Source organism: Oncorhynchus masou, chromosome 26, assembly GCF_036934945.1.
Source record: "Oncorhynchus masou masou isolate Uvic2021 chromosome 26, UVic_Omas_1.1, whole genome shotgun sequence".
Classification (NCBI taxonomy): Eukaryota; Metazoa; Chordata; class Actinopteri; order Salmoniformes; family Salmonidae; genus Oncorhynchus; species Oncorhynchus masou.
The window spans coordinates 22,643,492-22,663,988 of record NC_088237.1 but is presented as its reverse complement, the minus strand read 5'-3'; the positions used below and the strand labels follow the sequence as shown (position 1 = coordinate 22,663,988).

Sequence of the window (20,497 nt, the reverse complement as noted above, 5' to 3'; positions counted from 1 at the left end):
GTAGCTAGTATGGGTGACATTGCCCAACAATGTCAACAGAGGAGGAATAATCTGCTTTAAAAGTGGAGAGAAATGAGTATGACTCTTAGCTAATTGCTAGCAACACACAACCAATGCTAGGATTTGTTGGGAGAAAGACAGATTTACGAACTGCAGTGAATTCCTGTTTTCCGACTGCCCATTTCAACACGGTTAGTGCTATCTATAAAAATTTAAAAAAATCCGGTATCCTTGGGCCGTCCCTGTCCTAAACCATAATCACTAACCTTAATCATAACCCTTGCCAAACCCTAATCCTAACCTTTACCCTTACCTTAACAATTTTAAATGTCAATCTCAATAGGGTAGGGATGTCCCAAGGATTCCAGATAGCAAGGACCCCTTCTACACTTCGAAATCCAGAACTGAGTCCGCATCTCATTTCCCAGCAGGCTGATGTTGATTTATGAATGGGGCATTACATAAGTAGCAAGGTACTCTGAACACTAGAGGGAGGGCTACAATTAGTGTCATGGAGCCTCTTATATTGTCACCTCTTCATCTTGCGAGTTCTATGGCTGACCAGGCAGGCAGGCCTGCAGAAATCAAGTCACAATGGTGGAAAATATTACTCTTATAGATAGATGATGCTGTCCTTCAGGTGTATCATCTGTTCACTCAGGCTTTAAGCCACAGTGTACTGCGCTATAATATAACCTGCTCAAGATTCCACTGTCCATCTAAACCCCCTCTGCAGTCACATTTGATGTGTCATTCTGCTTAGTGTTATTCATGGTAAAATTTGTCATAGATTGAAAATAATTTCTGTTTAGTTATTTTTTTTTAAAGCTATAAAGCCAGGTTAAAGCCATTGTGTCAGCACGGGGAGAGAAGTGCTGCCACTGACCAGATCTAGGCTTCCACTACAGAGGCTCATGAGACAGGGTAAAGTCAAAACAAAATAGCTTTATTGCCTATTAAGTTTACAACCTAAAGAATCAATAATGAATAAAACGTAAATGTTCAGCAACACAAACATGCGAACAGAGCTACCTGCTCTCAGTCCTCTCCTCTAAACCAGTTTTTCCCGACTCGTCCTTTAGTACCCTCAACAGCTCACATTTTTTTGTGAGCACACCTGATCAACTTGTCAACTAATCATCAAGCCCTCAATGAACCCCCGCATAAATCTAACTAGCGTAAAAAAAAAGCCCGTAAAATCTGTTAGTTTAAGAGAGATCTGTTTTTTTTGCATTGGATGAGTCTCTATTCGCCGATTTCGCACTTCCGCATCTGCGGTGAAATGTGACAGAGCTAAAGTGGTGTTTGTCAGACCATGAGACATCCCGAAAATCGTTCTTCTCACAAAATCTTCTGTAGAGTCCAAACGGTTTGGCCTTGAAAATATTATGATCTCACAAACACGTACTGTACATTTCGGTTGTTCTACTCTAGGACACCCACAGGCCTCTCAAGACTTGTCTGAAGGTCCCCGGTACCAGTTTAAAATATGTAAGTATATATGGAGAATGTTTAGCGGCAAAAATAAGGGGTATCTCTCAGATATAGGACAGACACTTCAGAACAAACTTCCTTAGATTTTATTTTGGTGGGGGGACTACCTGTTGTTCCATGTAGTGAATCTGTTATTCAATGCATTTGAATGGGCTCATAGCAGTAAGGCCAAAACATTTTTTTTTCATCAAATATTATTTTTATACTTCAAGGAGTCTTAATTTAGCTATTTGATTTGGAATTTTATCTTTGGACCTTCTTTAAAAAAATCCATATAGTTTAGTAGACTACCCCAGCATGAGCGTTCCAGGCTGACTACATGTCTAAAGTTACCCGTTAAGTTTCTACCCCACAAGACACCACACCATAAAAGTTGCTTTTTCAGTTCAAGTCTACTTCAGAAGCCCTAAGTATAATAAAACACATATTAATCCACTGCCCATTCAAAGAATGAAGTGAACTGCCTTTGTCTACCTGGAGGAGGTCAGACTGTTCTCCACAATATCCTCTGTCCTTGCTGTGTATTTTGATTCAGAGAACTTTCCCACAATCTAGCAATTACACTGTCGCTCCCTGGCCTTGTTTACGTCTCAGCACACTGTTCTGCCCATGATTACAGCATGTCCATGTTTGTTCCAGCTCAAGGAGACAGTGCTATCATTGTGAGTGTAACACAACAGAGGACTAGGTTGTTTTCCGCAGGGGGAGGTAAAACAGGCCTATAAGTAACTGTAGTTGGTAATATAATACCATTACACATACATGCGCACACACACACGCACGCACGCACGCATGCACACACACACACACACACCCACTCACTCACACAGAGACACCCACAGAGAGGCAGTGAGGCACATAAACACACACATATGCACACATATACCCACACAGAGAGACACACACATAATAGCGTAGCTTATAATGTCAGGTGGTCCGTGTCTAAGTGATGTTTTCCCTATCCTAATGAAAGGCCATGAGAGAGACCTGGCCGTGATAAACACCCATTGTTAGTCTTATATCTTTAAGAGCAGGTTATTGTGATGATATAAGGATTGTGAAAGCTGTGTTTACTTATGGCCTCATTCCCTGTCAAATAGTTGCTCTGTTTCCTTTACCTTATGACATTCCCTAATCCTATAATTTTGTTTGTTTGCTTGTTTGACCCTTCAATTTATAGAGTTAGGGTCAGAGGGCAATGTACTATTGACCTTAGGGTCAGGGAAGAAAAAAATAGATATCAAATTAAGCCAACAGCCATTTGTTTGGTATGGTATAGAACATCTACCAGGTTTCCTGGTGATCAGTTATGACAATTGCTGTGAGTACACGTGTACAAATGTTTCATGTAATGCTTATAAAGGCTTTTTAAGAGCCTTATATGGTAACCTAGAATGACGCTGCATGATTTTGCTCTTTGTGGTTCTATTTTTGGGTCAATGATCATTCATTTGTAAATACTGATATGGAGGCAGAGGATTCTGTTTCACACAGATAGAGGGGAGTTCTATATTCAATAGTGACAACAGCAACATTAGATACATCATGGCCGTCAAAGCACTTAATCATCCGTTATTTGTCTCTCAATGAGGACACACTTGTCAGAGTATGACATCAAGAAAAACTCGCATCAAGTGGATGGATATCTATTATTGCTCAGAAATAGCCTCACTATTGTTATTTTACTACAGCTCTTTAATAATTTGTTACTTTTATTTCTTATTCTTATTTTATTTGTAGATATCTTTTTTAAACTGCATTGTTGGTTAAGGGCTTGTAAGTAAGCATTTCACTGTAAGGTTGTTGTATTCGGCGCTTGTGACAAATACAATTTGATTTGATTTCTCTAGGGAGAGAAAAAAAACAACAGTCTCAACATTAAAACATGTAGAAATATTTTAAAGAATAGATATAACAATGATATTTTGATTACTGTTATTATTATTCGTAGTAATAGTGGTATTATTTCAAATTACACACACTTCAAATATCTAGATGTACGCATGATATATAGTTTCATTTTCAAGTTTTAAGTTTTTATTAGACGTATGTAGAGGATACACATGGTATACACTGTCCAATAAAATGCTTACTTGCAGTCTCCTTCTCGACAATCAACAACAATAATAAATAATAGAAGATAAGAATAGGAACATAAAGTAAATGACTCAGTAGAATAGAATACAATTTATAGGGAGCATTGGGGGACAAGTGTTTAAATTTAGCAGTATTAGCAATAGTAAATAAGAGTCTGGTTGCAGCATTTGTGTGTGTTTGTGTGTGTGTGCGCGTGCGTGCTTGAGAGAGAGTGTGGATGTGTGATATATGATAAATTATGCTTAAAGGACAATTAGCTTCCGCTAACCCATCCAGGCAGTAGTAGTGACCTATACATTACACCCCATGCTGCTTAACAAGCCATATATAAATATCCTAAAGTGACATTTTAGGGAAAGGTTTATGGGTCGTGGTGGGGGCTGTGCTATTGCTGCTCAAGAGCCTGCTGCTCTTAGAATTAACTGGCAATGGGCCATGCCCTCATGATTCTGGGAGATTCAAAGACCAAAGCACCTCCCCTTTAATACTGTCTAAAAGGGACTTACAGCAAGTGACTCGATCATCTCAAACTCAAATTGGCACAAAGGGCAATCCGAGCCGGCTGTGCTGAGAGAGTGGATCATTAGCAAACGAGGAAAGTGACAGAATAGATGAAGAACAGTCGGATTAGCCTAGCTGTGTGTGTTCTGTGTGTGTTTTGAGATTGCCTTGGCGATGGCAGAGAACAGATGTGTTAGACTGCGGCACTATCATTAGAGTGGTGACAGGAATGGGCAGAGGTTCAAATCTGGTACCTTCATACAAATCTTTCTGTCATCCTTAAAGCATGTGAAATCAAATCCCCCTTCTCCTTCTCACTTGGACTGCAGCTAATATTATGGGTTGTTGATATCCTTTCTACTTTGGGCAAGATGATGCTGTAGATGACTGCTTTTGGGTTAGATGACGATATTGACTTTTTGTCTATACTTTGGGAGTGTTGACTTTGAGACCCTGTCTATTCTAAGATAATGACAGAGATATACAGTACTTTGTGTAAGAGAAGAGGGTAGAAAGAAGTTATTATTTTGGTAAAAGTGATTTTAGAGACCAATTCAAGTTATGGAAAGATGGTAGAGATCCATTGAGACGGAAGATAACATTGAGGCATATGTTATTTTGGTGTTCCACAACACAGCCTGACATCTTTGCAATTCCGCTCATATTGTTACACATCAAAGGCTACCCCGTTGCCTTTCGTCACTCAACGCTCGTCGCTCAGTGCAGGCGGAATCATTGCTCTATCTGACGTAAGACCCTAATAAGATTTTTACTAGTAATTTCAAACTGTAACGATCAATTATATTTAAAAACCCCATGACCTAATCAATGTTTCTCTCTTTAAGTTCAATCCATCCTCTCTTAAAAACAATCACATCACGATACACTGGTTGTCAGTTCCAAAACTCTGATACTCTGTGAGTGACATCTCTTTGATGAAGAGTGTGAGGCAAGATGCTTGTCCTGCTGGCATACAGTTAGAAAAGTACATCGAGTTAATAGCTCTTTTGATTCAGTCATTGAATTCCAATTTTGACAAGAACACAGGTTTGACAGATGACTACACTGGCCTTACTGGTAGAGCAAAACCTTTAGAGGTGAAGGGTTAACACTTATAATTATATGCTTTTCTCGCTTGTGGTGCAGAGAGTTACAGCACCAACACACAGGTGTAATGAATGAACTCAGAGGTGTGTATATATACCATATATGCGTATGTTTGTGTGAATCTCACGTTGTCTTGACAAAGGTCTCTGACCGAAACATTGATAAAAGATTCTGCAGAGGAAAAACAGTGTTGTTCAGGAGACTTTGTATTTCAATACCAACTAAAGGATCTCTGTACCAGTAATGACAAATATAATATTCAGGTTCCGGTAGAGATGTTGTTGAATGTATAGCCTATACAATTTATCTACTGCTATGCAACACTAGTTTCAGTAAGTAACAAAACAAACTTGCATTTACAGTTGCTAAAACATTGGCTCAATAATAACTATTTTCTACTTTGACAACACCCTCAGCAAATGCTTGTCACATGCGTCGTAAACAACAGCTGTAGACTAACAGTGAAATGCAGTGACTAAGATAGAGGAACTCCTATACAACATGTCTTTGTATGTGTATACACTTAAAAAATAATGGTTATATCGCTTGCTTCATCTATGGAACCCCCAAAAGGTTCTATATAGAACATTTTTTATATGAGGGTAAGGTAGACCTGTCTGACCTGTCTTCTATAACGTCAAAACTATACATTGACACACAAAACTAGACCTCTTCAAGTGGGCCCACCTTCCTTTATAGGCTATAAACAGAACAAACCTAGAAGAGATCTATACCCCTAACTTGCTTCCAGTCAATAGCATGAATAGTCGTCACAGAGTAGCTAAGGTAGGCTATAAAATTGACAGTGCTTTATTTGTGAAATTATTATTCTGATGTGAATACAGAAAAAGTGGAAGGTCAGAAACCCTATTTTCCACCACCCCCAATCCCAAGACAGACGTTTATAGTGGAGGCTATTATAAGGAGTCTTTTAAAGATCTCGATTACTGACATTTCAGGGCAATACGTCACATTACACTTTATATTGAGAAAATACTCTGATGAAGTTATAGGTTTAAGGGTTAAAAATTGTAACCTTACTATTTTCTAGATTGCTTATCCATATGGGTGGGCCCATGATACAAACAGGATAGGATACTTTTTAAGAAAGCATGAAGTCAGATGGAGTGAGCAGTGCATAGGTGTTCAATCACAGCTAGATTTGTCCTACTTTTTTAAAATCCTATCCTCCAACAGTTATCAGACGTATGGTGCGGTGCGTAACAGCGCTCCGCTAGGTTGCCTTCTGGCTATGTACAGTCAGCGACTGCGCAAAGCCTACCTTGTAGGCTACTACCTAAGGTGGGAGGACTTCGGAGGAGGGTACATTATCGACTTACTCTACTTAAATAAGAGATTGCACATAGAAGTGGAGGTTATGGGGGACTGAACTGCATCCATTAACCCAACATCACGGAGGGAATTCCCTTACACGAACGCACTAAACGCAATTGGAGTGAATGGGAAAATACACAGTCGATGGGTAGATTGCCGGTATATCGCGTTCTTGTACCTCAGTGATACACATATGCCGGTTTTCTCTTCGCCATCCAGAATCTTGGTTTGGTGACTCACACTTCATTCGTTCATTTTCTGGATTTCGTTGCCTGCCCGGTGAGGAGAGGAGTAACCTACATAATGAAGTTCAAGCCGAACCAGACCAGAACTTATGATGGCGAGGGCTTCAAGAAACGAGCGGCATGCTTGTGCTTCAAGAACGAACGTGAAGAAGAGGTATAACGTTAGATGGTTATATTTCTCATTGACAGTTCAGGGGACCGATACTGTCCTGTCTTTAAACCAAACCACTGTTCTCGGCTATATCCTACACTTGTTAATATGCTATCCATAATTGCCTATTGTAATAGACTTAAATAGGTTTTTATTGTGGTTTTACCACTTAATTACTCAGAAAATGTCGATGTGCTGTCTTAATAAATGCTTCTGCGGGGTTTTCAAGCCGAATGATTAGAGAAGTAGGCTTGATGGTAAACACCCCCCCCCCAAAAAAAACAACAACAAACAACAACAACCCAGGAGTGTTATAGTCTATTTATACGCTTTTTTAGCCTCCGTTCCATGGCTTTTGGAATACGTCCTCAGTGGTGTTGTGTGCCTGCCCGCGGCTATCCAGTTTGGGCTAGTTTGAGAGAAATGCAAGGGGGTCGAGGCGCTCTGTTGCATGTTTCATTTGACGGGCGGGACATCAGTCCAGCCATTGCTACATTGTATGACGATACCACTGTACTAATGCATACGAGTTTAAATACTAGTAACAATATCACCGTCATCATTTTACACCTTGTAATCTCTGCTGCCTCATAAAAATGAAATGAAAATGCGTTATTGATGAAGTGGCCATTTTGTAAGACAGGTTTTCAAGTATCCTAGGCTGAAACCAAAGGTAGTCTACTGAAAAGTAGTCTCAATCAAGGCTTTGCTTTTATATTTCTGGTTTGAGAGAATATTCTTAACAAACTGCTGTAGACCTAGACATATTTCTCGTAATAGTTTCTGGTTTTTAACGGGCTTCACCATAGCCTACGTACCACCATGATGCAAGCCTTCACTGTCTATGGTTTGACAAAATGGACTATCTACCCAAGTCAATTTCCCCCGAAATTATAACAACATATAGGACTCGTTCCACACATTTTTAATAAACATTTTTTTGATTAAATCGGAAGCAATTATTTCCATGTAATTGGCTATATTGTTGTGCATGTGTCCTTTCAGTCAATATAGCATGTTCCAATTGTTTCTGCCTAGGTCTATTTAAATGTTTAAAGGCACACTTTATACAGATATGACTTATATCTATTACCGTAACAAGTTAAATTGGCCCACTTTAGCATAACCAAAATCTACGGACCTATTCCATTGTGATGTGTTACTATTTTTATTTAAACTGCATTGTTGGGTAGGGCTTGTAAGCAAGCATTTCACGGTAAAGTCTACACCAGTTGTATTCTGCGCATGTGACAAATACAATTTGATTGATTTGATTTGTTGTCATAGGAGACTTAGTAAGCAAATGATGTCATTTTTCAGTGCATGAACTAAAGTCGAGAAGACTATTAAGGCGGGTCATTATTGTAAAAGTGGCGATGCTTTTCATCTCTTACTGAGCCACACGCCTTGTTTATGAACAGCTCCTACATTTGGATTTGTACTGTCTGATAGAAATCCACATCTGTATCAGACAGTTCAAGACACTGCAGCCCCTGACTTCCCTGCACCACTGTTATGCAATAAATAAGATGCAGACTTTATCTGTCTGTCATGAAGAACTCTATCAGAGCACTCAAGTATTTGTACTACACACACACACACACACACACACACACACACACACACACACACACACACACACACACACACACACACACACACACACACACACACACACACACACACACACACACACAGAGAGAGAGGTGGCCTGAAGGAGAGACTGTTGTCCCTTATGACTGCGGGAGTTCTCTCCCTCATGTATAGCCGGTTCTTTCAGGAACAAGGAATAGAGATATATCAGTTTGCTGTGTGTCAGTGTGTTCCGTGCCATAGGCACATTGCATTGTGGTAGGGCAGCTGGGTAGCTGGAAGTTATATTAATGAGACTGCCCAATCTCAGTCTCAATGCTGCATCCCAATCTCCCTTTTGATTTTTACTTGGGAAATGTTTATTAACATTAGTAATTATCTACACATACAATCTTGTTGCTGATATTTAATTTGTGATGCTATAAAACAAGTCAACCTTTGTGTAATATGTTAGCTTGTTTTAATATTTAAGATACCTGTGGTGGAACAAATGGAGACCATCTTCAATCACCCACTTGTGTCTCTGGTCAAGGATATTGTTAGGTCAAGAAATGCTTCGCCCGTGTCTGTTCAACTGTTACTGAGCTGTTGTAATGTATAGAGCCCACCCCCAGGAACATCTTTACAGAGTTTGCTCTGGGACTGTCCAGCTACTCTGTCCTAATTGCATGAACTCGTTAAGCCTGAATAGGAGAAAAGCCTCTCTGGCTCCTGAGTGGCCGATACTGTCTATGCCAATGCCACCTCTTTGTGCCAATCCCATGCTGTTGAATCCCTGAATTCCCCCCCCCCCCACACATGACATGTTAGACATGACCCCCCCATTGAGAGGGCCTGAGTAGGTTAATAGGAACTCTGTGATGTCAGAGACTTTGTTTAAGGAATGGAAAAGGAGAAAGAGGAACCCCCTGGGTCAGGTGTTCAGTGACAAGGTTTAAAGTCCATCAAGGGAAAACAGGAACATGACATCCCTCAGGGCCAGTGGGTGGGTCATTTGCCTCCAACAACAGTAGAGACTAGAAGAGCGTTCATGCCGGAGGGTAGGAGCAGTCTGTTATGGGTGTCTTCATCCAGCAATGGGTGTCTCCCAGAGACTGTATTACAGTACATTGTGTGTTTTCAGTCCATTGTGTCACTACAAGACTAAGGGTTTGTTGACACTTGGTAAAGTTGAAGTACGGTTTATTGTTGGTCTGGATGGACTAAAGGGTAGCCTATTACTAGGCAAATGATGTTGCCCTACTTGTACATTGCTAGATAGAATTTAAAGCTGTATTGAATGTGTGGTCTGGAATTGGCATATATTTGGGCGTAGTTTTTTTATACCGACTAGGCTGAAAGTAGGTGTATTTGGTGTAAGGGGCAGCAAACTTCCGTATGTTGACTTCATACGTCTATTTTGGTTATGACTAACCACTCTCCTAATGCATTGAAATAGTCCCGTCTAAAACGTCAACCCTCCGTAGGCTGGCATGTGGGACACTGGTTTATTTGACAGCCACAGTGTTGCTCCTCCGAGAAAGTAGGTGTTTATTTCCTCCCTGAGATTTCTGGCCCGTTTAGCAGGCTTACAAAACACACTGGAATCTCGCTGGGAGACGCTGCTCTATTCCCTTTGATCTCCCCTCCTCCATCTGCACCTAACCTTTGACCTATCTAATATGTTGGTGTGGCGTTTTGCTCCTCACTGTGCCGAGTGTTCCTCAGTGGCATGATTTTTCAGTGGGGCATACCTTGTTACCCTAAGCTGTTGACATAAATGACATGAACATTTGTATATTGCATGAATTTGTATGAGGTGCTGACAAGCCTTGTGTCTTTCCTGGAATTAGTTAAATTCGTAACATTTCATTTCACATTTTGAGCAAGAAAGAGAAAAAATAGGACATAAAGTGAGGAAAAAATAACACTGGCAGGATGTATAACTAGCTTTGTTTTGTAAACTCCACAGCAGACACTGTCAAACACAGTGACATCCCTGAGCAGCTTAAAGCCTTGCTCCCCCAAAAATATATTTGCAAAAGGCACACAACGGTGCCCCACCCCCATATATAAACACAGGCAGTACCCCCCCAACACACACACACACACTTGTGTACACACACGTACACTCACATTCTGAAGCACTAGCAGTCTGTTATAAATAGGTTAGTCGGTTCATTCTATCTCCATGGTTTATGGCTTTATAATGTAGGGTACTAAGCAGACAGTCTGGTCTACCCCAGTTGGATCCCCTCATCTGTATGTGGTGCCCGTAAATATAGCTAACCGTCCCACTCCCTGTCCACCCTCCATCCCCTCTTAGCCCGGGACGAGCCAGATGAGATGTCGGCTCAGTTAAGGCCCGTGAACATGACATGGGGACCCAGAGTGGAAGGGTGACACGTGCCGTATCCACTGGGTGGCCTCTCTTGGCCACTTGAATTGTCACTACCTGGCTCCAAGCTCGGACCACAACAAGTCTGCTCCAGCAATCCCACAATCCCATTAGAGCAGCACAGAGGAGTGTCAAAGCCGAGCTGCTAGCTGATATTACATGGCTGTCAGGCTGACACACGGGTCCCGTATAGAGGGGTCTGGATGGGGAAAAGATGGAAGGTGAAAGCCACATTAGCTGCAGCTGACGCTGCATTACTGTCGTATTCGACTGACTTGAGTTGAATGTTTCCTCAGCATGGTGAAAGAGACAACTGAGCAACTATGAGCCCCATAGTTCATGAGTGTGTGTGTGTTTAGGTCATGTGTGTGTATTGCATCATGAAAATGCAGATACAGGCTCATTCAATCTGTTCGGATTGTTGTACACAGCAGACTGTCGTGTAATTTAAGCTCAGGCACCAGCTTCGAGGCTCCCAAAAGGACCTGATCTGGGTCAATCGATTAGCAAAGGTGGAACAGAGGGCCCTGTGGTGGAGCAGAGGGCCCTGTGGTGGAGCAGAGGGCCCTGTGGTGGAGCAGAGGGCCCTGTGGTGGAGCAGAGGGCCCTGTGGTGGAGCAGAGGGCCCTGTGGTGGAGCAGAGGGCCCTGTGGTGGAGCAGAGGGCCCTGTGGTGGAGCAGAGGGCCCTGTGGTGGAGCAGAGGGCCCTGTGGTGGAGCTGGACTTACAGAACTATTGTGTTTTCTGTTCCAGGTCTTGCTGGTGAGCAGCAGTCGGCACCCGGACCAGTGGATCGTCCCAGGTGGAGGGATGGAGCCTGAGGAGGAGCCCTGTGGCGCAGCGGTCAGAGAAGTGTTTGAAGAGGTGAGATCACCTGTCATCATCATCATATACAGGAAAGATCCAACCATTTTGAATGTTATATTGTTTTTGTGCATCTCTGAGTGATGTTGTATCAATTCCCGGGGTCATTTCATGTTTTCATATGATGCAAAACCTTTTCAGATACACATACAAATTAAAGAATGACCTGGGAGTCGATAGAGCATCGCTCAGAGATGCACAAAAACAATATCACATTCAGAATGATTGGATCTTTACTTTAATCCAATCAATCATCACCATAATCATCAGTGATGATGAATTTGAAATGAATCACAAAGTGGGTGTGTAACTAATAGCTATATGCACGCACAAAACACACATTGATCTGATGGTCATTCATGGATTTGTCTGTAAAGAACATGCCTTTTAGTGATGGGTGAGACTATTGTAATGTGTTAGTTGTAAACTCTGGCTTCAAGTCATGTAGTGATCATGTCATCTATATGAATATCAAAAGTATTGCTGGCCCCTGATTGGTCATTTAAAGGCAACGTGCAGGCCCTACATTTTCTCATATACACTATGAGAGAGAGAGACACTCTATAATTCACCACTGCCTTCCTTGTGGCATGTGACTGACCTTGTCGATCTCCTGGGATATCTCACTGGCACTTCATAGCATGTCCTCTCCAAAGTGGCTTCACAGCTAAAAAGGGTTCCATTCTGAGAGACTTGATGTATGCAATGATAGTGGGTGACGGGAACTCACTTATGACATGACACAATTGGGAGGTACATTTTGGTGGGTCCAAAGTGAGATTGTAGAGAAAGGACTGAGGAGCTTGTGGTATTCCAAAGGTCCAGCTGGTGGGAAACCTAACGTACTTGGGTACGTCAGCAGGCTAAACTTGGCTCCCTGCTGGATTCCAGCACATTCACAGGTCCTAAAGCCTGTCCAGTGGACGTGGGCAGATTCTTTGTGAAGCTTGATAAAGGGGCAGGAAGGGGAATAGGGGATGGGTCTTTGTGTTGTGTTTTTTTGGAAACAGTAACCTCTGATTTTGACCTTTAAATATACAGCAGGACTGGGTTTGTGTTGTGATATTCAATCATGTTATATTGGTCAACGTGTTCTGATCTCTCTCTCACACACACACACACACACACACACACACACACACACACACACACACACACACACACACACACACACACACACACACACACACACACACACACACACACACACACACACACACACACACACACACACACACACACACACACACACACACACACACTCTCTCTCTATCTTCACATCTCAACACACTCCTAACTCCAGTCAAAGGTTTTCATTCTAAACCCCCACACAGTATTGTCAAGTATTGAGATTTCTCTACTTTCCTTTTTAATCTAACACAAGTGTTTTGGTTTGTCAAATAGCCATAGGCCCAATACTTCATCTCACATCCCCCTAATGCCTCTCTTCTCTCTCCCACCAGGCAGGAGTGAAAGGCAAGTTGGGACGTCTCCTAGGTGTGTTTGAGGTAAGGTGTGACTCTGGGCTGACAGTAATTATAAGACAGTTACATTTTTACTCCCTGAAAAACTGTCATTGCTCTCTTGTGTAAATTGTCACATGAATAGAATTCAAGAATAGAAAATGAGTGGATTTGGCCAGGTCAAGGGTTGATAAACTACCCTAAAGCATGTGCACCCTCTGAAAGCAGCTGTTTTTTCTTGAGGTGCCACAGGTAGAGATTCTTCCAACCTGAATTTTGAAATGTAGTTTTCTTTTCAACTTTACAGCAGAATCAAGACCGGAAGCACCGAACGTACGTTTACGTATTGACCGTGACGGAGACATTGGAAGCATGGGAGGACTCGGTCAACATAGGTGAGTTTATGGTCACATGACATCAGGACTAGAGGTCGACCGACTAATAGGCATGGCTGATTCATTAGGGCCGATTTCAAGTATTCATAACAATCGGTAATCTGTATTTTTGGACGCCGATTACATTGCATTCCACGAGGAGACTGCGTGACAGGCCTGTTATGCAAGTGCAGCAAGGAGCCAAGGTAAGTTTCTAGCTAGCATTAAACTTATCTTATAAAAAAAGAATCAATCTTCACATAGTTACTAGTTAACTACACATGGTTGATGATATTACTAGGTTAACTAGCTTTTATTTTTTTATTTTTTTATTTCACTTTTATTTAACCAGGTAGGCTAGTTGAGAACAAGTTCTCATTTGCAACTGCGACTTGGCCAAGACAAAGCATAGCAGTGTGAACAGACAACACAGAGTTACACATGGAGTAAACAATAAACAAGTCAATAACACAGTAGAAAAAAAGAGAGTCTATATACATTGTGTGCAAAAGGCATGAGGAGGTGGGTGAATAATTACAATTTTGCAGATTAATACTGGAGTGATAAATGATCAGATGGTCATGTACAGGTAGAGATATTGGTGTGCAAAAGAGCAGAAAAGTAAATAAATAAAAACAGTATGGGGATGAGGGAGGTAAAAATGGGTGGGCTATTTACGGATAGACTATGTACAGCTGCAGCGATCGGTTAGCTGCTCAGATAGCAGATGTTTGAAGTTGGTGAGGGAGATAAAAGTCTCCAACTTCAGCGATTTTTGCAATTCGTTCCAGTCACAGGCAGCAGAGTACTGGAACGAGAGCTTGACCTGCGTTTCGTATAATCGATGTGGTGTCTGTACATTTTTTATTGAATCACAGCCTACTTTGCCAAACGGGGGATGATTTAACAAAAGCGCATTCGTGAAAAAAGCACAAACGTTGCACGAATGTACCTAACCATAAACATCAATGACTTTTTAAAAATCAATACACAGAAGTATATATTTTTAAACCTGCATATTTAGTTTAAAAAAAATAATGTTAGCAGGCAATATTAACTAGGGAAATTGTGTCACTTCTCTTGCGTTCATTGCACACAGAGTCGGTATAAGCAACAGTTTGGGCCGCCTGGCTGCTTGCAAACTAATTTGCCAGAATTTTACATAATTATGACATAACATTGAAGGTTGTGCAATGTAACAGAAATATTAAGACTTAGGGTTGCAGCCTGTTCAATAAAATACAGAACGGTTCTGTATTTCACTGAAAGAATAAACTTTTGTTTTTGAAATGATAGTTTCTGGATTTTACCATATTAATGACTCGAATTTCTGTGTTTATTATAATTAAGTCTACGATTTGATTGAGCAGTCTGACTGAGCGGTGGTAGGCGGCAGCAGGCTTGTAAGCTTTCTTTCAAACGTTATTGTGTTTTCCTGCTGCTCTTAGCAATGCTTTCTTCACAGTGCTGTTTCTGACTTCAAGCCTATCAACTCCTGAGATTAGGCTGGCAATACTAAAGTGCCTATTAGAACATCCAATAGTCAAATGTATATGAAATACAAATGGTATAGAGAGATCGATGCATCATAATTCCTATAATAACTACAACCTAACACTTCTTAACTGGGAATATTGAAGAACTGGGAATATTGAACCACCAGCTTTCATATGTTTTCATGTTCTGAGCAAGGAACTTAAACGTTAGCTTTTTTACATGGCACATATTGCACTTTTACTTTCTTCTCCAACACTGTGTTTTTGCATTATTTAAACCAAATTGAGCATGTTTCATTATTTATTTGAGTATAAATAGATTTTATTTATATATTATATTAAGTTCAAATAAAAGTGTTCATTGTTCATTCAGTATTGTTGTCATTGCCATTATTACAAATATATAAAAATCGTCCCATTAATCGGTATCGGCTTTTTTTGGTCATCCAATGATCAGTATCGGAGTTGAAAAATCATAATCGGTCGACCTCTAATCAGGACTTCAATGTCTAGTATAATAATATGTTTTTCTAGGAAGGATATTGCCAGTTCCAACAGGCCTCACAGACAAAATAATGAAATCCCACTCATTGACTAAAAGGCCTGGGATTGCAGAAAACAAGCAACAAACAAGTTCAATATTTTTCCAATAATATCCGGCTTCACCTAATCTAAAGTTTGGAGTCATAACACATCAATTCCAAAGTGGCTGATTAAGACTCAACTTATGCTGCTAACAGCTAAATCACACCAGCCTGCTGGCTTTGGAGAGGTGGACTAAAATAGCTGGTAAAAGGTAGAGTAAATGTGAACGTGCGATTGGATTACCGAGCAGTTGAAATCCATTAATCATCCTTTAGACTTAATCAGTCTTTTTCCTGGGTGGCTGGAGCTTTCAGTCCTTATAGATCTTACAGTAGGCAGAATATCAGCCTCAGTCTTTCTTTCGGTTTTGTACCGTTCACAAGACTTTAGATAGGCTGAAATGGATAGTGGCATTTTGAATGTTTAGATGACAAACGTTGGGCATGTTTGCAGATTGGTAAGGGGATACCAGAATATTTTATTGACAGTGCCACATGGGGTTGATCCTGATCCCATTTCTTTTCGAGAAGATCCCCATCCCTCAAAGGGCAAATGTCACACTAAGTTCATGTGGAAAACCCCAGTAGTTCTGAATGCTGATTGGTTATTGGGAGTGTATTAAAGACCCCCCCCCCCTGTGGTCAACAGCAGGAGTGATTGACACTCAGTCTCTGTCTCCCCCTGCAGGTCGTAAACGGGAGTGGTTCACAGTGGACGAAGCCATCAAAGTCCTGCAGCACCACAAGCCGGACCACGCTGAGTATTTGAAGCGGCTTCATCTCAGCTGCTCTCCAACTAATGGGAACTCCCTGCTCCCCAGCCAGCCCCCTAATGACAACTTCCCCCGTTACGGCCCCCTCACCACAGGATCTGTTCTGGGACCCTCGCGCAGATAGGACTGGCCCCTTCCCACGCCTATGAACTATCTTCTACCTGTACAGATACACTGAAAACTGACATTTTGCATGAATATACGAATTCTCAGAGTCACGGCTCCCGCCACATGTATGTAAATGACTGTATACTTGGACAAACCAAAGCCATACTTGGAACTGTGTCTGGATGATTCAGTTAAGGAATGCATTTCAGTAACGTCTTTAAGAATGTTCTATTGGGGTCAATTGTATTGTTATTTTCATCCATAATTAAGTAAATCACACAACATGGCTGCCACAGAAAAGGGGTCATTGGCTGACAATAGGATGGAAAATGGCAGTGTCACTGGACCTCGGGAGCTGGAGCAGTGTTGACAACAAAGAGATGCTACCTCAGTTGGACGAGCACTGGAAGGATGTCTTAGTACGGTGTCAGATTCCCTTTGGCTGGTGTTTAACCTGTACAAACAAACTACAGCTCAAAAATATGACTGTTTACCTACTTCAAGTAGTACCATACTGTGTGGGCAGAAGACAAGGGCTCACTATTGTCCCTCCCCGTTCACCTCAGTAATTGGTGCTCTTCTTCAAGTTTAGCTGTAAAAACAACACATTTTGAATTTCTTATATGGAGAATTTCACATTTAATTGCCTTTAATTGTGTTGCCTTGATTGTCATCAGTTTCTCCATCTATCATCATCATAAATAACAATAATTTGATATACTAATTTAATTTTTAACCCCCGCCCCATATATGATCTGGTCAACCTTCAAAAGAGTCTCTTTACTAGTTGAAGGCAGGCCCTCTTTAATATAATAATATCTATATTTCATAAAATTTCCAGAAATGATGTCTCCTCAGTGCTGAGATAATGTACCTTAATCCACAGTTGAGCATCTTGTCTGACCACTGAATGAGCATTGAACCCCCCCACACATGGGACCTTTAAATACTCTGCTGCAGAGAAGTGTAGAGTTGTGTGTCTGGTTAACAGAAATGCAACCATAGGAACTTTTCTCCTCCATATTTGCAATTGTTTTTCTAATGATGTAAAAAAAAAGTGTTTCATGGAGAAAATGCTGTGCCATGTAGTGAAGGTGTGACAGTAAACCTTTTCCTCCTTTCAGTTCCACCTAAAAACAGAGATGAGATGACATGGAACAACAAATAGGGAAGTAGTCTGAAAGAGAAAGGGAATGGATGGAAATGAGTGCTTTCCGTGTTCGATTCATGGTGGAACGACACTGATGGTTAGGCTGAACATGGAAATGTTCTTACGATGGACATGGATGTGAGATATTGTAGTGTTTTACAGGAGATTACACAAACATAAGTGGTTTCACTTTTTAATCTTATCACTCAACCACTATCTCACACAGACTCCCAGCATTAATTTTGTCACAAGAATACCCCTCTGAGGCAGACATGGTCAAATACATACCAGTATGTCAACTTTCAAATACGTAAGGTATTGCTGGGTGGGCGGAGTTTGTACTTTTGGGATTATTCCATTGGTTCAATTTTACTAGGTAAGCTAAATCAAGAGCACTGTATTTTACAAGTGTACTTGACCATTGTCTGCCATTGTGGATAATGCTTGTTTTAATTTGAGCTCATGCTTCATCAAAGCAGTTTTTTGGGAGGCAGTGTTTAGGAGCAAGTAAATAACCCAAGAAAGTGTTAAAAGATGAAGGTGGGGTCTACTGTGAGTTTGATATTGACCCTTCTTAAAATCTGTTGCATGAAAATATTTCACCGGCCTGTCTGATTGAACAGTCATCTGGCTGGTCCAGTCTTTCTATAAAACCCATTATTGGATAATGTCTGCCACTTGGTCAGACTACATGTGTTGTTTGTTGCATACATTGTGTCTGTGACAAATAAATATCCATCCTGTGCCAAATTACAAATGTTTGGTATAATTGGCCAGGCAGAATGAAAAATCTACTTACTCTAGCCATGTCTAATACATGATAATAATAATTGGTACATTTTGTAATGTTCTAAGGATTTCAAAACAACATGGTTATGACCTTGAACCAGTTGTATTTTTTATGGATATAACAATTTATGGAGATTGGATTTATGCATACTGGTACACTACATTCAGGAAGGAAAGTAAGGACATTAATGCTATTTGTTCTGAATTTTACCTTCTTTTTAAAAAAATGTGCAGGAGAAAAGTGGAAAATGTACAGCAGCTGTAGTTTTATTTTGAATGAATTACCCCCATGGTCCCTTATTACTGACACTAAACAGTCCCTGTATAATGGGTGGGTGGGGGACTGCTGTGAATGTGTGCTGATCAACTTAGTTCCAGGGACTCTCTCACTAAGGCGTCTTGAAGAACTCACTTGTTTATCAATGCAAACAGAATTTCCTTTATGATCATATGAACAGTGAAATTGGATAAAGTAGATTGAAGACTATTCTGTTTGGCATAATAATGAATTAAAAGGGCATTACTTGACTCCATTCTGTCTGTAATGTCTGTACTGTATCTACTCATTTTGTTCAGTGTTTTCCCAGTCTTTTGGTAGGTTGTTGGTGCATGGTTGTGTGAGGGAGGTGTTAGTGGGTGGGGTCAGGTGTTACTTTGTGTTTGTTTAAAAAGACAGTATCGAACAGGAAGTCCACAATGATGCTGCATGGAAAGGGACTCAAGATGACTGCTCCAGGGCACTAAGGAGGGGTGCACGAGACATACTGGCCTTCAATATTTTTAGGGTTGTTGAAAAAACGATAGGCTGCAGCCCAATGAACTGAAAATAAAGTTGGAAAAAAGTCAATCAAATTGTTATTCTAAAGCCCTTTTTACATCAGACATCACAAGGTGATAGTAAGGTGTCTGCTCATGCAACTACATCTACACTGAAAAAAATATAAACACAACATGTAAAGTGTTGGTCCCATGTTTCATGAGCCGAAGAATATCTCAGAAATGTTATACACACAAAAAGACAACATCCCTGTTAGTGACCATTTCTCCTTTGCCAAGATAATCCATCCACCTGACAGGTGTGGCATATCAGAAGCTGATTAAACAGCATGATCATTACACAGGTGCACCTTGTGCTGGGGACAATAAAAGGCCACTCTAAAACAACACAATGTAGATGTCTCAGTTTTGAAGGAGCGTCACAACACAATGTTGTCCATAGATGTCATAGATGCCATAGATCCTTGTCCCATTTCTGGGAGGGCGTGAACAATTGGCTCAGTGATTCCTTGTCCCATTCCGCTCTAGTGACTCCTGTGGCAGGCCAGGCGTATGCACACTGACACGGTCGCCAGGTGTACGGTGTTTCCTCTTACACATTGGTGCTTCTGGGTTAAGAAGACATTGTGCCAAGAAGAAGCAGTGGGGCTTGGCTGGGTCATGTTTCAGAGAACACACGGCTCTCTACCGTACGGGAGTTGCAGCGATGGGAAAAGACTGTAACTACCAATTGGATACCATGAAATTGGGGAGAAAAAAGGGGTAAAAAAATATACAAATACAGTTGAAGTCGGAAGGTTACGTACACCTTTGCCAAATACATTTAAACTCAGTTTTTCATAATTCCTGACATTTAATCCTAGTAAAAATGTCCTGTTCTAGGTCAGTTGGGATCACCACTTTATTTTAAGAATGTTAAATGTCAGAAAAATAGTTATTTCAGCTTTTATTTCTTTCATCACATTCTTTCATACACTAAATTTAGTATTTGGTAGCATTCCCTTAAATTGTTGAACTTGGGTCAAACGTTTTGGGGAGCCTACCACAAGATTCCCACAATAAGTTGGGTGAATTTTGTCCCATTCCTCCTGACAGAGCTGGTGTAACTGAGTCAGGTTTGTAGGCCTCCTTGCTCGCACAAGCTTTTTCAGTTCTGCCCACAAATGTTCTATAGGATTGAGGTCAGGGCTTTGTGATGGCCACTCCAATACCTTGACTT

The 20,497-nt window shown here is 40.9% G+C and overlaps 1 protein-coding gene across 1 annotated transcript; it reads left to right on the top strand.

Moving 5' to 3' along the window:
* Positions 1–6,509: 6,509 nt before the first annotated feature.
* On the top strand, positions 6,510–19,118 carry LOC135515048 (diphosphoinositol polyphosphate phosphohydrolase 3-beta-like). Its single transcript, XM_064938858.1, has 5 exons — positions 6,510–6,933; positions 11,654–11,764; positions 13,228–13,272; positions 13,535–13,622; positions 16,370–19,118. Exons 1-5 carry the CDS (start codon positions 6,838–6,840, stop codon positions 16,576–16,578), a joined length of 549 nt encoding a protein of 182 aa, XP_064794930.1. The 5' UTR covers positions 6,510–6,837; the 3' UTR covers positions 16,579–19,118.
* The last annotated feature ends 1,379 nt before the right edge of the window (positions 19,119–20,497 follow it).

Coding starts and splice junctions, on each gene's coding strand:
- LOC135515048 (XM_064938858.1), top strand. CDS start 6,838: ATGAAGTTCAAGCCGAACCAGACCAGAACTTATGATGGCGAGGGCTTC. Junction 6,934..11,653: donor AGAACGAACGTGAAGAAGAG/GTATAACGTTAG, acceptor TTTCTGTTCCAG/GTCTTGCTGGTGAGCAGCAG. Junction 11,765..13,227: donor TCAGAGAAGTGTTTGAAGAG/GTGAGATCACCT, acceptor CTCTCCCACCAG/GCAGGAGTGAAAGGCAAGTT.